At 37.1% G+C, this 16,206-nt stretch overlaps 1 protein-coding gene across 1 annotated transcript in view; it reads left to right on the top strand.

Moving 5' to 3' along the window:
* Positions 1-16,206, top strand: part of CTNND2 (catenin delta 2) — a 935,284-nt gene that overhangs the window by 497,451 nt on the left and 421,627 nt on the right. The window contains exons 4-5 of the mRNA XM_079915963.1: positions 695-729; positions 1,700-1,816. Coding sequence (XP_079772089.1) covers positions 695-729; positions 1,700-1,816 — 152 coding nt within the window. The remainder of the gene's footprint in view (positions 1-694; positions 730-1,699; positions 1,817-16,206) is intronic.

Raw genomic sequence — 16,206 nt, 5'->3', positions numbered from 1 at the left:
TTTAATTTATTTTTGTATTTTAATAAATCATTCAGAATAAATTTATGTGCCTACATCATTACAATCTGCACAGTATCTTTGGCATATCATTTAGATGAGCAACCCTTTCTACCTGGGTCATTTTATAAGATGTACTTATAAAGTGAGAATTTGGGAACTGTATATTCAATTGGTGTAAAGTGTTAAAACTTTTATATTACTTAATTTAAAATATAGTAAACAGCTGAAAGGAACTCCTTATATGATATGTCTAGAAGAAGGTATAGATTTATTTTATCTCTTTATAATGAAAATGGAGAAAGTTATTTCTTTGTTAGAATACCTTACAAAGTCTACATGAAACTATTCAGATTTGTATTTTAAAATGACTAAAGTTGAATAGAACTGTATGTATGTAGAAATTATTGTAAGGAATAAGTATGATATGTTGGGATTTGTAAAAAATGAGCTGTTCTTCTGAAAATTACTGAACGACGTCCATTTATAACACGCTAATACCTGTGATTCAAAAGAGGTATACATCAAACATGTTAAAGCTAAGATCGTGTTAAAATGGGATCCCTTTTCTCAGTCAGAAATTAAAGGGAGTTCCATGGAGCCACCATTACTACCCTCATGTGCCTTTGTGTCTTATAGTCTAGAGTTCTTTTGTTTCTAACCGATTCATTATACCTATGTATTCTCTCTTTTATAGTTCAGCAGAAGAGCAGTTTCACTGGCAATCACAAGGTAAAGTACAGCTTCTTTTTTTTATTGAAGTATAGTTGATTTACAGTTTTGTGTTAGTTCCTGGTGTACAGGAAAGTGATTCATATATATATATATATATATATATATATATATATATATATATATATATATATTCTTTTTCATATTCCTTTCCATTATGGTTTATTACAAGATATTCGATATATTTCCCTGTGCTATACAGTAGGTCCTTGTTGTTTATCTATTTTACATAAAGTAGTTTGTATCTGCTAATCCCAAACTCCTAATTTATCCATCCCCTACCCCGTTTCCCCTTTGGTAACCATAAGTTTGTTTTCTATGTCTGTGAGTCTGTTTTCTATTTTGCAAATAAATTCATTTGTATCATATTTTAGGTTTCACACACAAGTGATATCATATGGTCTTTGCCTTTCTCTCTTTGACTTACTTCACTTAGTATGATCATCTCTAGGTCCATCCATGTTGCTGCAAATGGCATTATTTCACTCTTTTTTATGGCTGAGTAATATTCCATTGTATATATATATATACGCACCACATCTTCTTTATCCATTCTTCTGTTGATGGACATTTAGATTGAAAGTACAGCTTCTTGATGAGCATTTATACTTAACTGCTGCATATATCTCTGTTGATTAATTTTCTTGTGAACTTTAGGAAGAGACTTATGAAAATGAATATGACAACACATGACACTAAAATTAGATGAAGCTGTTCTGATAGCTCAAGATTTCGTGGGAGTTAAGTTCTCCCAATTCCCTAGGAACTTTATGTTCTTCATGGATACATGGACTTGGCTGGCCTTGGTTTTTAATGGTGGTTGACCAAGGGTTGCAATGTGATATCTAATGAGCATTTCAAAAAGATAATATCTTTGGTTAGGATATTTTTGATTATTAAATGATAGTCTTAAGCTTTAATATTGACATTACCATGTATTTGTTCATGTCTTTAAAATATTATATTTCAGATGGTCAAAAAGATATCGAAGATGAGCTCACAACAGGTCTTGAATTGGTGGACTCCTGTATTAGATCACTGCAGGAATCAGGAATACTTGACCCACAAGACTATTCAACAAGTGAAAGTAAGTCAAATGACAGTTAAGCTTGAAGACAATTAAAATATAAGAGCATTATGTCATTAATATTATAATATTATTATAATTTATATCATGAGTCATATCTAATAGGACTTCAAGATGTGTTTATACTTGTTTTATCCATTTCACTCCTCTCTCACCTACTTCCTTCCAACATTACCCCACACTAATTCACATTTGATTAGAAACTCTCTTAAGTCAGTAATTATCATCTAGATTTCTCACCAATTATTGACATATTGGTGATCCTCACCAATTCTCTGATATCCTTTTTGGCATCTAGAGTAGCACATTGTACAAACTCATCATTTAGTTGTTTAATCAACACAGTGTCTGCTTTAAAGTTAACTATCAATGCTTTACTCATACAGATTATTGTTGGTAGAGATCTTAAACGGTAGAGCAATTATATAACAAAATAGAAAAAAAATGATGTAACATATGCAGTACTATTTAGCACCATGCTATAGTACTATGCAATAACTCCTTCTATTTCTATGTTTAGCTATCTTGCATAGCTATATTAATCTCAATAGAATATTTAAAGATTTCTTTCTTTTACTTAGTTATGTATTTTTCAACCAGAGTAGCTGAGGCTTTGAAATTAAAGTTCTATGAATTGAAATGAGCCTCATTTTAATAAATTATAAAATTCTCTTGACCTATTTTAATAAAATCCCACAAAAAGCTAAAAATTAAATCATTAAAATGTACCTTACCCTGATAATTTCTACATGAGAAATCAGTGGAGCATTTCATTCCTTAATTAAAAAAAATAAAATTTCCTTGAATACCCATCAAGGTTTGCTATATAAAAGAAAGATATAAGAGTAAGATAGCATAGTGATCTCAAAACCATTTAATTTATATATTAGTTCACTTCTCTATGATCTTTATAATACCACGACTCTTAGGGTAACATCATCATGAATATCCAGATTTATTTTAACCATATGCATCCCCTTAATAAAACTCCTAAAGTAAGATGCATGATTTGTATTATACTTGTTCTCTGTGTTTTATATTTTAAAATGTAAGATTGCTACCTCTTTTTTCTCAACGTCTATAAATATATTTCTTTTGTAGGGGTAGTTGTAGTTAGAACTATATTTAATTAATATTTGAGGCACATGTACTCATTTTATTATAGAGTAAGGAAAGCAGAGATAAAATAATGTGTCTCAGGAGGATGATATTGGCTATCTTATTTTTTATAGAATAATAGAGAAATATATTTTATTATGATTTTAGGAGGGAGATAACCTTTTATTCATAGAAAGTACAGAAAAAAGAAGGAAGAAAAGAGTAAATTAAGAAGCAAATTAAAATAGAAGTGATAAGTCAAGTATATCAATCTAACATTATATGTAAGCACTAAATTCTCTGAAAAGAATGAAAATTCAAATTTGCAGTAAATGAAAATAAAATAGTGATGTTATGTTTAATATACACACTTATATTAATGAAATAAATATTGAAATTAAAGGAATAGACAAAGTAGTGACAGCAAATACAATGAACACAAGGAGTGGGATTGGGAAGAATAATGTGAGGGACGTGGACTTTAATGCAGAAGCACTAAGCAGGATCAAAAAGGAATTATCCAGTAGAAATATCTTAACTTATAATTATGTGGTAAAATCTGGTGAATATGTATGTGCCAAACAAAATAGCACCTGAATATTAAAAATTATTAAAAATGTAAGAAGGTGATGAAAAATATTGTGAACACTTTTTCTTTTAGTATTCAGAATCAGACTGAATCCTAAAAGAAAAAGCCACAGAAAGTTGGAATAAATAATTAACAAATCAATGCATTAAATAAATTAAAAACATTTTTTGAAGAATAATAAACACTTGTTATATATGTCCAAGGAAAATTTATAAAAATTGATCAGCTGATGGACTGTAAAGACAATCCTAAAAATTAAAAAGCATAGGAAGGCCACGTTCTTTGATGATAATTCAGTAAAATTAAAAGTAAATAATAAAATGCTAAGCAAACATATAATCACATTAAAATTAAGAGACATACTTTTGGCTACTGTGAATCAAAACGGAAGCAAAAAGAAAATTACATGCTATTTACAAAGCAAATAGAATAGCAACATTTTATAATGAAAACATAAGTGTATGGTAAAAAAACTGCACTCAGAGGAAATCAGAATTTTATTATTAAAAATAAAAGACAAAGTAAAGAGATGTGTATTCATTACTGGGACACCTTAAAAAGAGTTAAATAAACCAAAAGAAGCTAGGAAGATGGAAATACTAGAAGCAATTCAGAGATAAAGTAATATAAAAAAGAGTAGAAGAAATAAATAAATGAATACTAAAAGAGATAAATAAATAAAATAATAGAAAGGATAAGTATATGAACTTTAAAAAAAAACTTTAAGTCAATTAATAATCCTGAATTTCTGAATTGAGACACTCTGCTACACCCAGGAGAAGTAGAAAGAACTTTTAGTGTTCACTTTTGTATTTCTGCAGAATATTTTCAAACACTATCTACAAAAGATGTATCTTTATTATGGGAAATTTAAATACTCCAGTAAGAGTTTTTTGAAATGTATTTGCTAACTGCTGAATTAGTTGGTTTTCAGAAATTTTACTTAGTTTATGATATTAGGTAGTGAATTATCTTTTTGAAGACTCCTAGGATTTTAGTTAATTATTCTTTTTGGAAGGCCCTGCTTCCTTGTTTGAAGATAGGAAAAAAAACAAAGCAAAATTAAAAAACGAACAAACAGGCAAAAAACGCAGGTGATGAAAATGCCACTTGAAAATTTTATACCAAAAGATCTGAACCACAGTGAAATGTGGAATATTTATGTGCTTATGAAATGTTTGTTCTTAACATTTTCAGAGTCAGTTTGAGACTGAATGAATTGAATAAAGTTTAGGAAGTTAATTTAAAAATATTGAGTAGACAGCTATCATTTGGGGGATCAATTATTGCTAATTTTAAGTACTGAGACTATCATAAATTAAAAATCCTGGGCTTCCCTGGTGGCACAGTGGTTGAGAGACCGCCTGCCGATAAAGGGGATGTGGGTTCGTGCCCCGGTCTGGGAATATCCCACATGCCGCGGAGTGGCTAGGCCCGTGAGCCATGGTCGCTGAGCCTGCGCGTCCGGAGCCTGTGCTTCACAACGGGAGAGGCCACAACAGTGAGAGGCCTGCGTACCGTACTGCACACACACACAAAAAATCCTAATTGCTGTTTGTATTTGCATCAGGGTCCAGATGGGAAATAGAGTCTACTCAAAAAAAGTTTAACTGAAGAGAATTTAATTAGGGGACGATTTACAAAGAACTGAGCAAGATTCAGGGAGCAATCAATGCCTGCAGAAGTACTCAGGGGGTAGCAACCGATGGAAACCCTTGCTACCCTTAGTCCCGAAGGGAAAATCGAGGGACTAGTGCCAGTAGAGTCAAGAGGCAAGGCTGGCGGGAGCAGAGAAATAAATATCCTGGCCTCTCTCTCCTCTAACCTCTGATGCCCTTCTCGTGCCTCTCGCTGGCCAAGTCCAATCATAAACCAAGTGCCAAGTGACCCTTGTGATACAGTCTCTGTGGGGAGAAGGGTGGAGAATGAATATGGGGAACAAAGAGAATAATCAGCACAACCTTCTACTCAATACTAGAACAATATACGTGTTTATATTTATATAAACATAACTCATATAATATGTAATGGCTCTTTGACACGTTTCATATAATTAGCACAAGCCTATGAGATTCTGCTCGTCCCTTGTTTGTGTGATGATTCAATCAATGGACTCATTAGCTAGAACAGACATGAAATAGCTGATGCTAAATTGGACCTGGCACGCTGCCCTTGAGAGCCAGTGTCTTAGTCCTAACCCGAAAGAGACTCAAACAACACGAAATACAGTCTAAAACCAGCTTGAAACATTACTACAATGGCAACCAGTCTCAGCCCCTAAGCACATAGTACGGAATTTGTTGTTTAAAAGCTTTTGTTATCTTTCTTTCCAAGATCTGATTAAAGTAAAATTTGAATCTTAGTAAACCCATCTTCTTGACCCTAAGGCAAGCAATAACTGCTCTAGTATACAGACTGTAGCGTCCTACAGTTATCAGTGTTTTCCAACACTTCGCATTTTTTACAAAGTGCCATCATAAACAGTATGTAAATCATGTGTACAGCCTCTGCCACCCACCACTATTTTGTGACTGCCGGCTGTGTAATTTCAGTTCTAATAAATACGTGTCATGGAGTCACCAGAATTGCTGCTGCTTTACTGGGAAAAAAAAAAAGTTATTGACAGAAGCTCAGGGCCATTAGCTTCTCATATAATATACAGCTTGACCTAAACTGCCATGGACCAAGTACCATATTTAATCCATGCATCCTTGGAGATACAAACTCAGAAATAAGGGTCATTATATCTCAGCCAAAAGTTAATGAAAGTATTTGTCAGTCGAAATCAGAAAGAGAATGGACAACTTGGGGGAAAAGGGCCTATATGTTTATAGAGATTGTTAATTTGTTTAATTATTATATTTTGAAATAGCAAGTATTTTTCTATAGCAGCTGGACAAATTGAAATTCCACCATATCCTAGAAAATCCCAACATTTAATAGGAAGGAAATCTTAGGAAATTAAGATATTCTGAGTATTATGGCAAAGAAAGCAGTGTTATCTTATTGAGTTCTCAAATCAGAATATATTCAAGAAATCAAGAATCAATCATGTAAGTTACCATTCTTAGCAGGTAAAATCCAAATAGAATAATCATATGTAGTTTGACAGAAGGGAATGTATTACTTACTCTTGATTTACAGTCTGTCATTTTCATTTAATTACTGTGAATATACTTAATTCTATGTGGTGAGAAAATTGTTGAGAGATCAGGTTATTAAAATGCTATAAAATGTTATCCCATATATTCTTATGTAATAATAACAAAGGTAAGAGACATCCTTGTGAAGTGAATATTTTCATAACTCCTGGCAAGCATGGCAACAAAGGATTCAGAAGTGGTTTAAGAGTATAAGATTTTTATAGTAATTAGAATAATCAAAATAATAAATATATACATAATGTGGCTCACAATATTGATAACCTGTTGTGGTGGAAACCAGGTCCTCAGTTAGACCCGATGGGGTGGAGAGCCTCTGGGTAGGGGTTCAAGGTAGCCCATCCTGCCCTTGGAACCATAAGACCTGGATTCAAGTCCTACTGTTCCCCTCACTCCACCAGTGGTTAACGACTGTCACCTGGGCTCTGGAGACCCCAAGTCCTTTCCTGGACATGCACGTATTCAAGTTAGTTGAGTACATCCTTGAATTGTTCATTTCTTGTGAAAATACTTCATCATATGCCCTTTGGTCCAAATTTTTGAAATACAAACACGAGAGTCTCCTCTGCAGAAGTTTGTCATGGTTCAAGCCTGAAGTCGTCTGATGCTACATGTGTCCTTTTGTTTCCTTTCCAAATTCTCTCACACCCACCTCCTCCACTACCTTTGGCGTTATAGAGCCAATGGGAAGTTAGCAGTGGAAGGTGTGAGCAAAAGGTGAGGGAAATCACCCAGGTAGCACACAGGCTGTAGTGATATCCTCCAGGGAGCTATCATTATCTTTCCCTCCAGATTTTCTCTCCACCTGTTTTTCAGCTAATGTTCACTTCTTTCTCTTAAATTTCCTTCTTTCACATAGACATTTAAGAAGCATGCTATACCTTCTCCAAAGAGGTCACCAGCTCAGAGGCAGACCTCGGAATTAAGACCTTGTCTTGTTATTGTGGCTTCAGCTTCCACCACTGATGTGCAAAGACGTAAAATACCAAGTGCTCCTTATACATTCCCTAAGCAAGAGAAAACAATGCAAATTTCTCACTAAAAACATCATTCTCATCTGTGTAATCCAGGTCTCCTGGAATCAAGCACAGAGTTTAGAGCCTGGGGAATTTTTTTTTTTTTTTTTTTTTTTTTTGCGGTACGCGGGCCTCTCACTGCTGTGGCCTCTCCCGTTGTGGAGCACAGGCTCCGGACGCGCAGGCTCAGCGGCCATGGCTCACGGGTCCAGCCGCTCTGCGGCACGTGGGATCTTCCCGGACCGGGGCACGAACCCGTGTGCCCTGCATCGGCAGGCGGACTCTCAACCACTGCGCCACCAGGGAGGCCCATGGGAAAATTTTTAATGAAAATATAATTGGGTTTTGAAATTGTCAAGGCACGCTAGGTGCACAACACACAAACATGAGGGTCAGATGAAAGCTGGTGGAAGTGAGGAAAAGTAAAGAGGCAGAAAGCTCTGGTGAGAAAGTCAGATTAAGCAGACTTTTCCCCGGGGCAGAGTGGAGGGAGGGGTCTCCTGGTAATACCTTATGGAGATGTCATATAGGATTCCCCCAGAAGTTAAAACATTAAAACTGCCACTGATCAAACACTAAGTCACTTCAACAGCAATTGATAAAATCAAATCTTAACATACTGGCTTTTTATTGTATCACTATAGGCACAGGTAAGTGTTACATTCTTGTTTTAAACGTCTGTATTAAGCACTTATTAACTGTAGCACAGACAGTCTCTGCCCTTGTGGCATTTACATTCTAGGCAAAAAAGGCTGAAATCAAGCACTCTAAATACTGTAAAGTCAGGTAGGTAGTTGCCTCCAGCAATGACAAAGCCAGTGGGGAGTAGAGTAGGACAGTGTTTCCCAGAGTGCACTTGGGATTCCTGGGGGTCCTTGAGAACTTTTCAAGGGGGACTGCAAAGGCACCCATTTTCACAGTAATCCCATGATGCTCGTTGCCTTTCCATGCTCATTTTCACACAATGAGAGCGAGAGTGAGAATGAGAGTCACAGAGAGAACAGACTTGTGGTTACCAAGGGCGGGGCGCGGTGGGAGAGGGATGGAGTGGGAGTTTGGGGTTAGCAGATGCAAACTATTATATATAGGATGGATAAACAACAGGGTCCTACTGTAGAGCACAGGGAACTGTATTCATTATCCTGTGATAAACCATAATGGAAAAGAATATGAAAAAGAATGTATATATATGTATAAATGAATCACTTTGCTGTACAGCAGAAATTAACACAACATTGTACATCCACTGTACTTCAATAAAATAAACAACAACAAAAAAAGAATGAGAGTCACACATGATGAGTGTTCAGTGAAGCTTCCCGGATGCTACGTGGCACTTGATAGCATCATCGCTCTGACGGCTCATGGAAAGTGTGTGATGCAGCCTTCTCTTTTAAACACTTCCCAGCTTTAGTATCATAAATAGTATTCTATGTCACTCATATGGTAAATAAAAGCTCTTTGGGGCATGTGGGGTCTTAGTTCTCCGACCAGGGATTGAACCTGTACCCCCTGCAGTGGAAGCGTCATCTTAACCACTGGACCGCCCACGAAGTCCCAAAACTACTCTAGTTTTGAGAGAATGATCAAAGGAAGTTATCCTTTGTGAGAATATACTTGATCAGGGACCTGAATAAATGTGTGAGCAAACCATGCAGGCATCTAGGGAAAAGTCTGTGATTTGCAGCAAACCAAAAACTGGTTCTTTAAGCTAGTGTAATTCCATAAATACATTGTAATGTTTTCAGAATTTTGCTTTTAAATTTTGTTTTCTCCTAAACTGATTTGTATTAGTTTTCTATTTCTTTTCACAGTTATTGATAGTGAGGAATATAAATCTATTATCTTCAGACTGTTAATTTATAAAGAAATATAGGGAATGCTTTTCCTCATTTTGTGCTACATTAATTTTTTTAAATGGTAAATAATCCAAAGACAAAACTGTTCAAGGAAATAGTTGGGGACTAGAGCAAGCTATAAAAATACCTTTCTATGGGGCTTCCCTGGTGGCGCGGTGTTTGGGAGTCTGCCTGCTGATGCAGGGGACGCGGGTTCGTGACCCGGTCCGGGAGGATCCCACATGCCGCGGAGCAGCTGGGCCCGTGAGCCACGGCCCCTGGGCCTGCGCGTCCGGGTCCTGTGCTCCGCAGCAGGGGAGGCCGCAGCGGTTAGAGGCCCGCATAACGCAAAATAAATAAATAAATAAATAAATACCATTCTATGATTATAACATTATGTAAGAATCCCATGCCCAGTAAAATTCTTGAGCTGTACATTTTAAACCAAAGTTTTATATTTGAAGTTTATTTTTTGTGATAAATGTCATTTTGCTCATTTCCCTCCATTGTATACAGATGTAAAGAAACTGAGTTACTGTATTTAGTGTGAAAGCTTTACCCATCTTTGGTTATTTCACATACAGTAGTCAAACTCGAAAGAGCGGACTAGCTAGGCCAGTAGCATTGATTGAATCTAAATCAGTTTAAAAACTAAATGAGTACTTCTGTATTCTTGGGACCATTACAGTTCTCACTTTTAGTAAAGCATTATACATTGAAAGGAGCTGACCAGATGAAACTGATATTCTGAAGAAAGAGACTTAGAAATCAAGTTTAGGAACACGTCTGCCTATAGAACAACCACATCAGCCCTGAGCTTTCTTACATAAGTGGGCCGCTCGAGCTTTTGCCCCCAGTTAATTTTAGGGATGGTAGATTTTAGGTTAGTGAAACTCCTTCCTGTGATCTTTTCAAGTTACTAGTGAAGATCAGGAGAAAACAACTAGTTTTTCACTACGATCTACCTCTTATTCCAAGTGGGTTTGTAAATTGGCAAGTTCATCCAAAGCCCATAAAGAAGAAACTGCGGCTGTGAATGAAACTGATTAATAGTGCAATTTAAGCAAAAGTCAGTACTTGTACGGTATAGAGTTAACTTGCAGTTAGATATGACTAAAGTGCTTTAAGCTTGATTTAAATCAGTTCAATCACCTTACAAATAATTGACAATTTTTCTCATTGATTTTGGAATCTATAATAGCCCTTTTGTGTGTGTGTATATATACACACACGTATGTATACATAATTTCCACTAGCTATTTCCTTTCTTCTTACTCAACATTTTCCACTAAAAGATTTCCCCTTTCTTTTTATGTGTTGCTGCTCTAAGATTTTATTTTCATTTAAAATGAAATAATACTTAACCTTCAAGTTATTCTTAGCCTTCCACAAAGATTGGATAATAAGAGCGTGGAAATGAATGCAGATTCTCTGACGGTTATCGATGTGTGTGAATCTTATTGGCTTTATTTTTCATGGTCTACGTAAAGATGAGATTTTATATTATTTTGAAAGAGTCAGTTTAACCTAAGAGTAAGTAAAGAATGTTTCTAAACTTCCTGACAAACGGAAATCTAAACAAAGCTGCCTTTGTCAGTTATTCAGTCCTGAATTTGTCTGTCTCAACTTGTGTGTTTATTATTCCTGATTATCCTGAATTAACAACCTAACAAAACATTCATTGAGCGCCTATGCGAGACATTGCCTAGATCTCATAGCTGTTTATTTCAGTGCCTTCTTGTCAATAACTCTTTTGATGGTAAAATAATCCCTCGGAATTAAATTGATATCTTAGTTACCACTTAGAGACCTTGTCTTGTTCTTGTGGCTTCAGCTTCCACCACTGATGACTTGGAAGATTACATCTCTGTCCTAAAATTTCACTAACATATAACCAAACTTTGATCTTGGAAATTTTTTAAGATCTAGAAAGAGAGTCAGGTCTGTTAGAGCCAGTATTAAAACCAAGCCCAGACTCCCTTTCTAACTATGTGAACTCCCACCATCTCCAACAACTCTGTAATTTTAAGATTAAGCCTGTCCTTCCCCAAAAAATGGGGTCCCCAACATATGTCTCTTGCTAATCCTTCCCTTGGAATGACATGTGAGGGGAGTTTTTGCTTTTTTCACACTCCTTTAGTGAATATTTGCTGAGTTCTGGGACAGATGTTCAACCGAAGCAGACCAGAATTAGCAACTGCCAATAAATCACCTTAAAACTTGTAGAAACAGAAGGTGTGCACCTGACACTAAGAGTTCTGTCTTGTCTGCTCGGCTTTCTAAAAGGACTTACTCTGCACTGTGGGAATCTCCCCAGCGCCCAGTGCAGTGTCAGCGAGATCCTGCTAGAGATCAGCTGAAGAGTGGCCAGTCATTTCAGCTGTCCTTCCCTTCCTGTCTACTTAGTCCCCAAATACCGATGAGCTTTTTAAAAAGGATGCCTCTTAAATGTGCACTTTCTCTTCCTTCCTACCATGGCCACTACCGCAGTTCATGTTTCCTCCATTATTACTGGTTTCCTTTCTCTGCACTCCAGGAAATCCCTGGCCTCTAGTGTCTCCAAGTATCCAATCCCAGAGTCCTGCTGCTTTCACATGAATGTTCAGACTCCCTGTTTTTATCCTATTACTCTACTTCTGTATAATACTGTACACATATCTCTGTTGAAATTTCTCAGAGTCTGGTCTATGCAGAGTGTTAAGGTAGCATGATGGGGGTAGGGTTAATTTCCTCGGGGCAATCAGGTATCAGGGCAGGCTGCATGGAGGAGGTAACATTTAAACAGCACTTGAAGTTTGAGAATGTTTTGAGGTTGATAAAGACAGGAATTTCAGGCTAAGAGAGAACTTTCTCTTCCCCATCTCTTGGCTCTGACACTAGGTTTTATTTGGTTTGGTTTTAATTTCAAGCCATTTTAATGATCTATGCCTTGTATGTCTCCTTTGCAGAATGAAAGCTCACAGGCTGTTGAAAGAAAACACTGATATATGGGACAGTACTATAATAAGGTTTTCAGGACAAATTCCAATCAGCATTTTATTCCCAGATCATGTGGCTCAGTAATTAGATAATTAGATAATAATACTAATAACCGACATTTGTGTAGCAGTTTATATTTTTCCAAGCACTTTCACATCCATTATCTCATTAGGTACTCAAATTTGTAGATATTAAAATTTTAGAGGACAAATAATGAAGCGTGGAAAGAACACACACTCTGAAGCCAGAATGCCTTGCCTGCACCAGGCATCAGTGTGTGTGGTCTCAGTCATTGGGACCTTCAGCTCTGTCATCGTAAAGGGGGATAACGGCACGTTTATTGGGATCTTGTTAAGATTCCAGGGGTTAATAGATGTAAACTGCTCAGGACAGTTCCTGGAACTTAGCACTCAGGAAAGGTGAGCTGGTATTGATGTCCTCATCATCATTTTCATCATCATCATCATCATCATCATCTTCTTCTTCTTCTTCATCCTTATCTTCTTCTTCATCATCATCTTCTTATTCTTCATCCTCATCTTCTTTTTTTTTTTTTTTTTTTCCCGGTACACGGGCCTCTCACTGTTGTGGCCTCTCCCGTTGCGGAGCACAGGCTCTGGACGCACAGGCTCAGCGGCCATGGCTCACGGGCCCAGCCGCTCCACGGCATGTGGGATCCTCCTGGACCGGGGCACGAACCTGTGTCCCCTGCATCGGCAGGCAGACTCTCAACCACTGTGCCACCAGGGAAGCCCCATCCTCATCTTCTTCATCATCATCATCATCTTCTTCTTCATCCTCATCTTCATCATCATCTGTGCTTTCATAAACGTGGAAATGGACTAGAGTCCGCCAGGTCTGCTGAGTTCCAGTCCTGGATTTTTTTCCAACACACACCTGCTCCAACTGGCATGATTGTGACCCAAATAATGACTTGGGAATGCCACTTTGTACACCTCTGGCCTTTTCTTTGTTATTGCAAGGTATGTAATTTAATTAAGGTTTACAGTTTTCTGGGACCAATATTTAGCTAAAGGAGACAAGAATAAGCAATTCCAAATGAAGTCTTTTTAAAATCCGTGTAAAGATAATGAGTGCACATAATCAGGAAAACTCTAAACTATCTAGTTAATTTAAGGAGAAACTGACTATATGCTTTAGTGTATGTTAATACAACCTATAAGTGAGTCTGAAGTTTTATGCAAGAAATGAACACTTTAGCCTTTCCGTCTGCTGAGGTTGACTTCTGCCCCACTCCTGGAGGACAGCAGACTTCCTCCAGCCAACACCTGGAATCTCTAAGGAGAGGGTTTTTGGGGAAGCAGTACCACAATCTGAGGCATGAAGATCTCTCCCGCAAATAAACTGATGAAAGAATTTTTCAACCTTCAAATGTTGATGTGTGTATATGACTTCAATATGCTTTGATGTTAACCAACCACAACTCCCAGAGCTGAAGGTGGGAGACAAGAATAGGGTCTCATCTTCATTTTACGGAGTGTACGACACTGGCCGACTGCTTAACCTCCCCACACTCCTGTTTATATTTCTCAGAATAATGACAAACATACAAGGGCATTTTTTTTCATGGGTTGCTAGGTGGTCTTTAGTCAATTCATATATTGATATTTGAAGACATATTAAGATATTGGTATAACACTAAGATGCTCTCCTAGGATCAATGGCGGGTCCCATGTCCCTCAACTCTGTAGTTCCTTCGGAATTTCTCCCCTCTGTCCATTTGGAACTAGTGTGTCTTTTTCTTTTTTTTGTCCGCACCATGCAGAGTATGGGATCTTAATTCCCCCACTAGGGATCGAACCAGTGCCCCCTGCCTTTGAAGCATGGAGTCTTTAACCACTGGACCACCAGGGAAGTCCCTGAAATAGTGTGTCTTGAGCAGATCAGGGGCACATACTCTTTTGACTTTTATCAATTCATCAGTAAACAGTTTCCCCTCTCCTTCCTAGCCCCCAGGGCTGAGATATTTTGAATAGGACCCCTGGGCTTAGCTTTGAGGACTGTCCCAAGATGGAGAAGGTCCAGAAAGGTCAAAGGAGTCACCTGTGACCTCTTAGGTCAATGTCCTGGAAGCATACATGCGAGAGGGTGGCTTCTGCTTTTGGTGACCTAATAGGACATGGTGATCGACTGTTACCCATAGTTGAAGTTTCCTCTGAAGCAACTAATTACACTAAAGGCAAAATTCCATTTCCCTAGCTGGAATTTTAAACCCAGTCTCTTCCTGTCCCCACTGAGCATCCCAAGAAATCCTCTTACATTGTCCCCATCCCCCAGTGGTGGATATACTTCATGTCCTCAGGAATACAGCCTAATTTTACCTCTAGTCCAAACAAGACTTGATGGAAAGTCCTAAGTTCTTGAGAAAATAAAAAAATCATCATTTAAAACCCCAAACTAAAAATGTTTTTGAAATCTCTGGAAAATTGTATTTTCTACCCCAATGCACAGTAATGTTAATAAAGCTAATCAAGAGTTAGTTACATGTAAATTTTACTTTTATTATAAACTAATTAAGAATTGTCCTGTAATTTCAACCTTTTTCATATTCTCGTATATCTGTCCTCTCTAAAATTGGAGTGAATAAATGCCATTCATCTGAAACCTAGTAAGCAATGGGAAAATCATTCTAAAATGCATGTGGTGTTTTGGCTGTTGTCCTGACTGTTTTGTCCTTGCCAGGTGCTATGTCAGGGTTGTAATATTATGATATATTGCTTATTGTCGCAATTACCTTTGTCAAAGTACATCTTGGTTCCGTGCTTGACATGTGTGAACCAAGTAATGAGACAGAGAATCGTGGTTTGTTTTCATGGAGTATTGATCAGATACACGACTGATTCTATAAAATATGCACAGATTTGATTATTTCATGATGCATATTTCAGGAGCACATAAATCATATTTTTGATTGAAATTGCTTTAAAATGGGACTGTCTATTTGTAGTGAGGTGGATGGACCTAGAGACTGTCATACAGAGTGAAGTAAGTCAGAAAGAGAAAAACAAATACCGTATGCTAACACATATATATGGAATCTAAAAAAAAATGGTTCTGAAAAACCTAGGGGCAGGATAGGAATAAAGACACAGACATAGAGAATGGAGTTGAAGACACGGGGAGGGGGAAGAGTAAGCTGGGATGAAGTGAGAGTGGCATGGACATATATACACTACCAAATGTAAAATAGATAGCTAGTGGGAAGCAGCCGCATGGCACAGGGAGATCAGCTCAGTGCTTTGTGTCCACCTAGAGGGGTGGGATAGGGAGGGTGGGAGGGAGAGGCAAGAGGGAGGGGATATGGGGATATATGTATATGTATAGTTGATTCACTTTGTTACAAATCCGAAACTAACACACCATTGCAAAGCAATTATACTCCAATAAAGATGTTAAAAAAAAAAAAAAAAACAGGACTCTCAAGTGCCACCGTTAGATCCTGCCTGGAGAGCATTTGTAGGTTTCTAGAGACTATTTTATGAATCTATTCAGAATTGACAACTTTGTTTGACTTGCTAGCTACATATGCAAGTTCATCAGAGCAAAGTCACATCATCTCTTTAAAAAAGCAAATAACCAGGACATGCAATGTTTTTGCTTTATAGATTGTTAAATTATTTATATGACAGTAAAGATTTTTTTCCATTTTATTGACATCTCCAAAAGTCTTTGCACTATTGTATCTGTT

Source organism: Stenella coeruleoalba (genome assembly GCF_951394435.1).
Source record: "Stenella coeruleoalba genome assembly, chromosome: 3".
NCBI lineage: Eukaryota > Metazoa > Chordata > Mammalia > Artiodactyla > Delphinidae > Stenella > Stenella coeruleoalba.
This window is presented reverse-complemented; position numbering and strand designations above follow the sequence as displayed.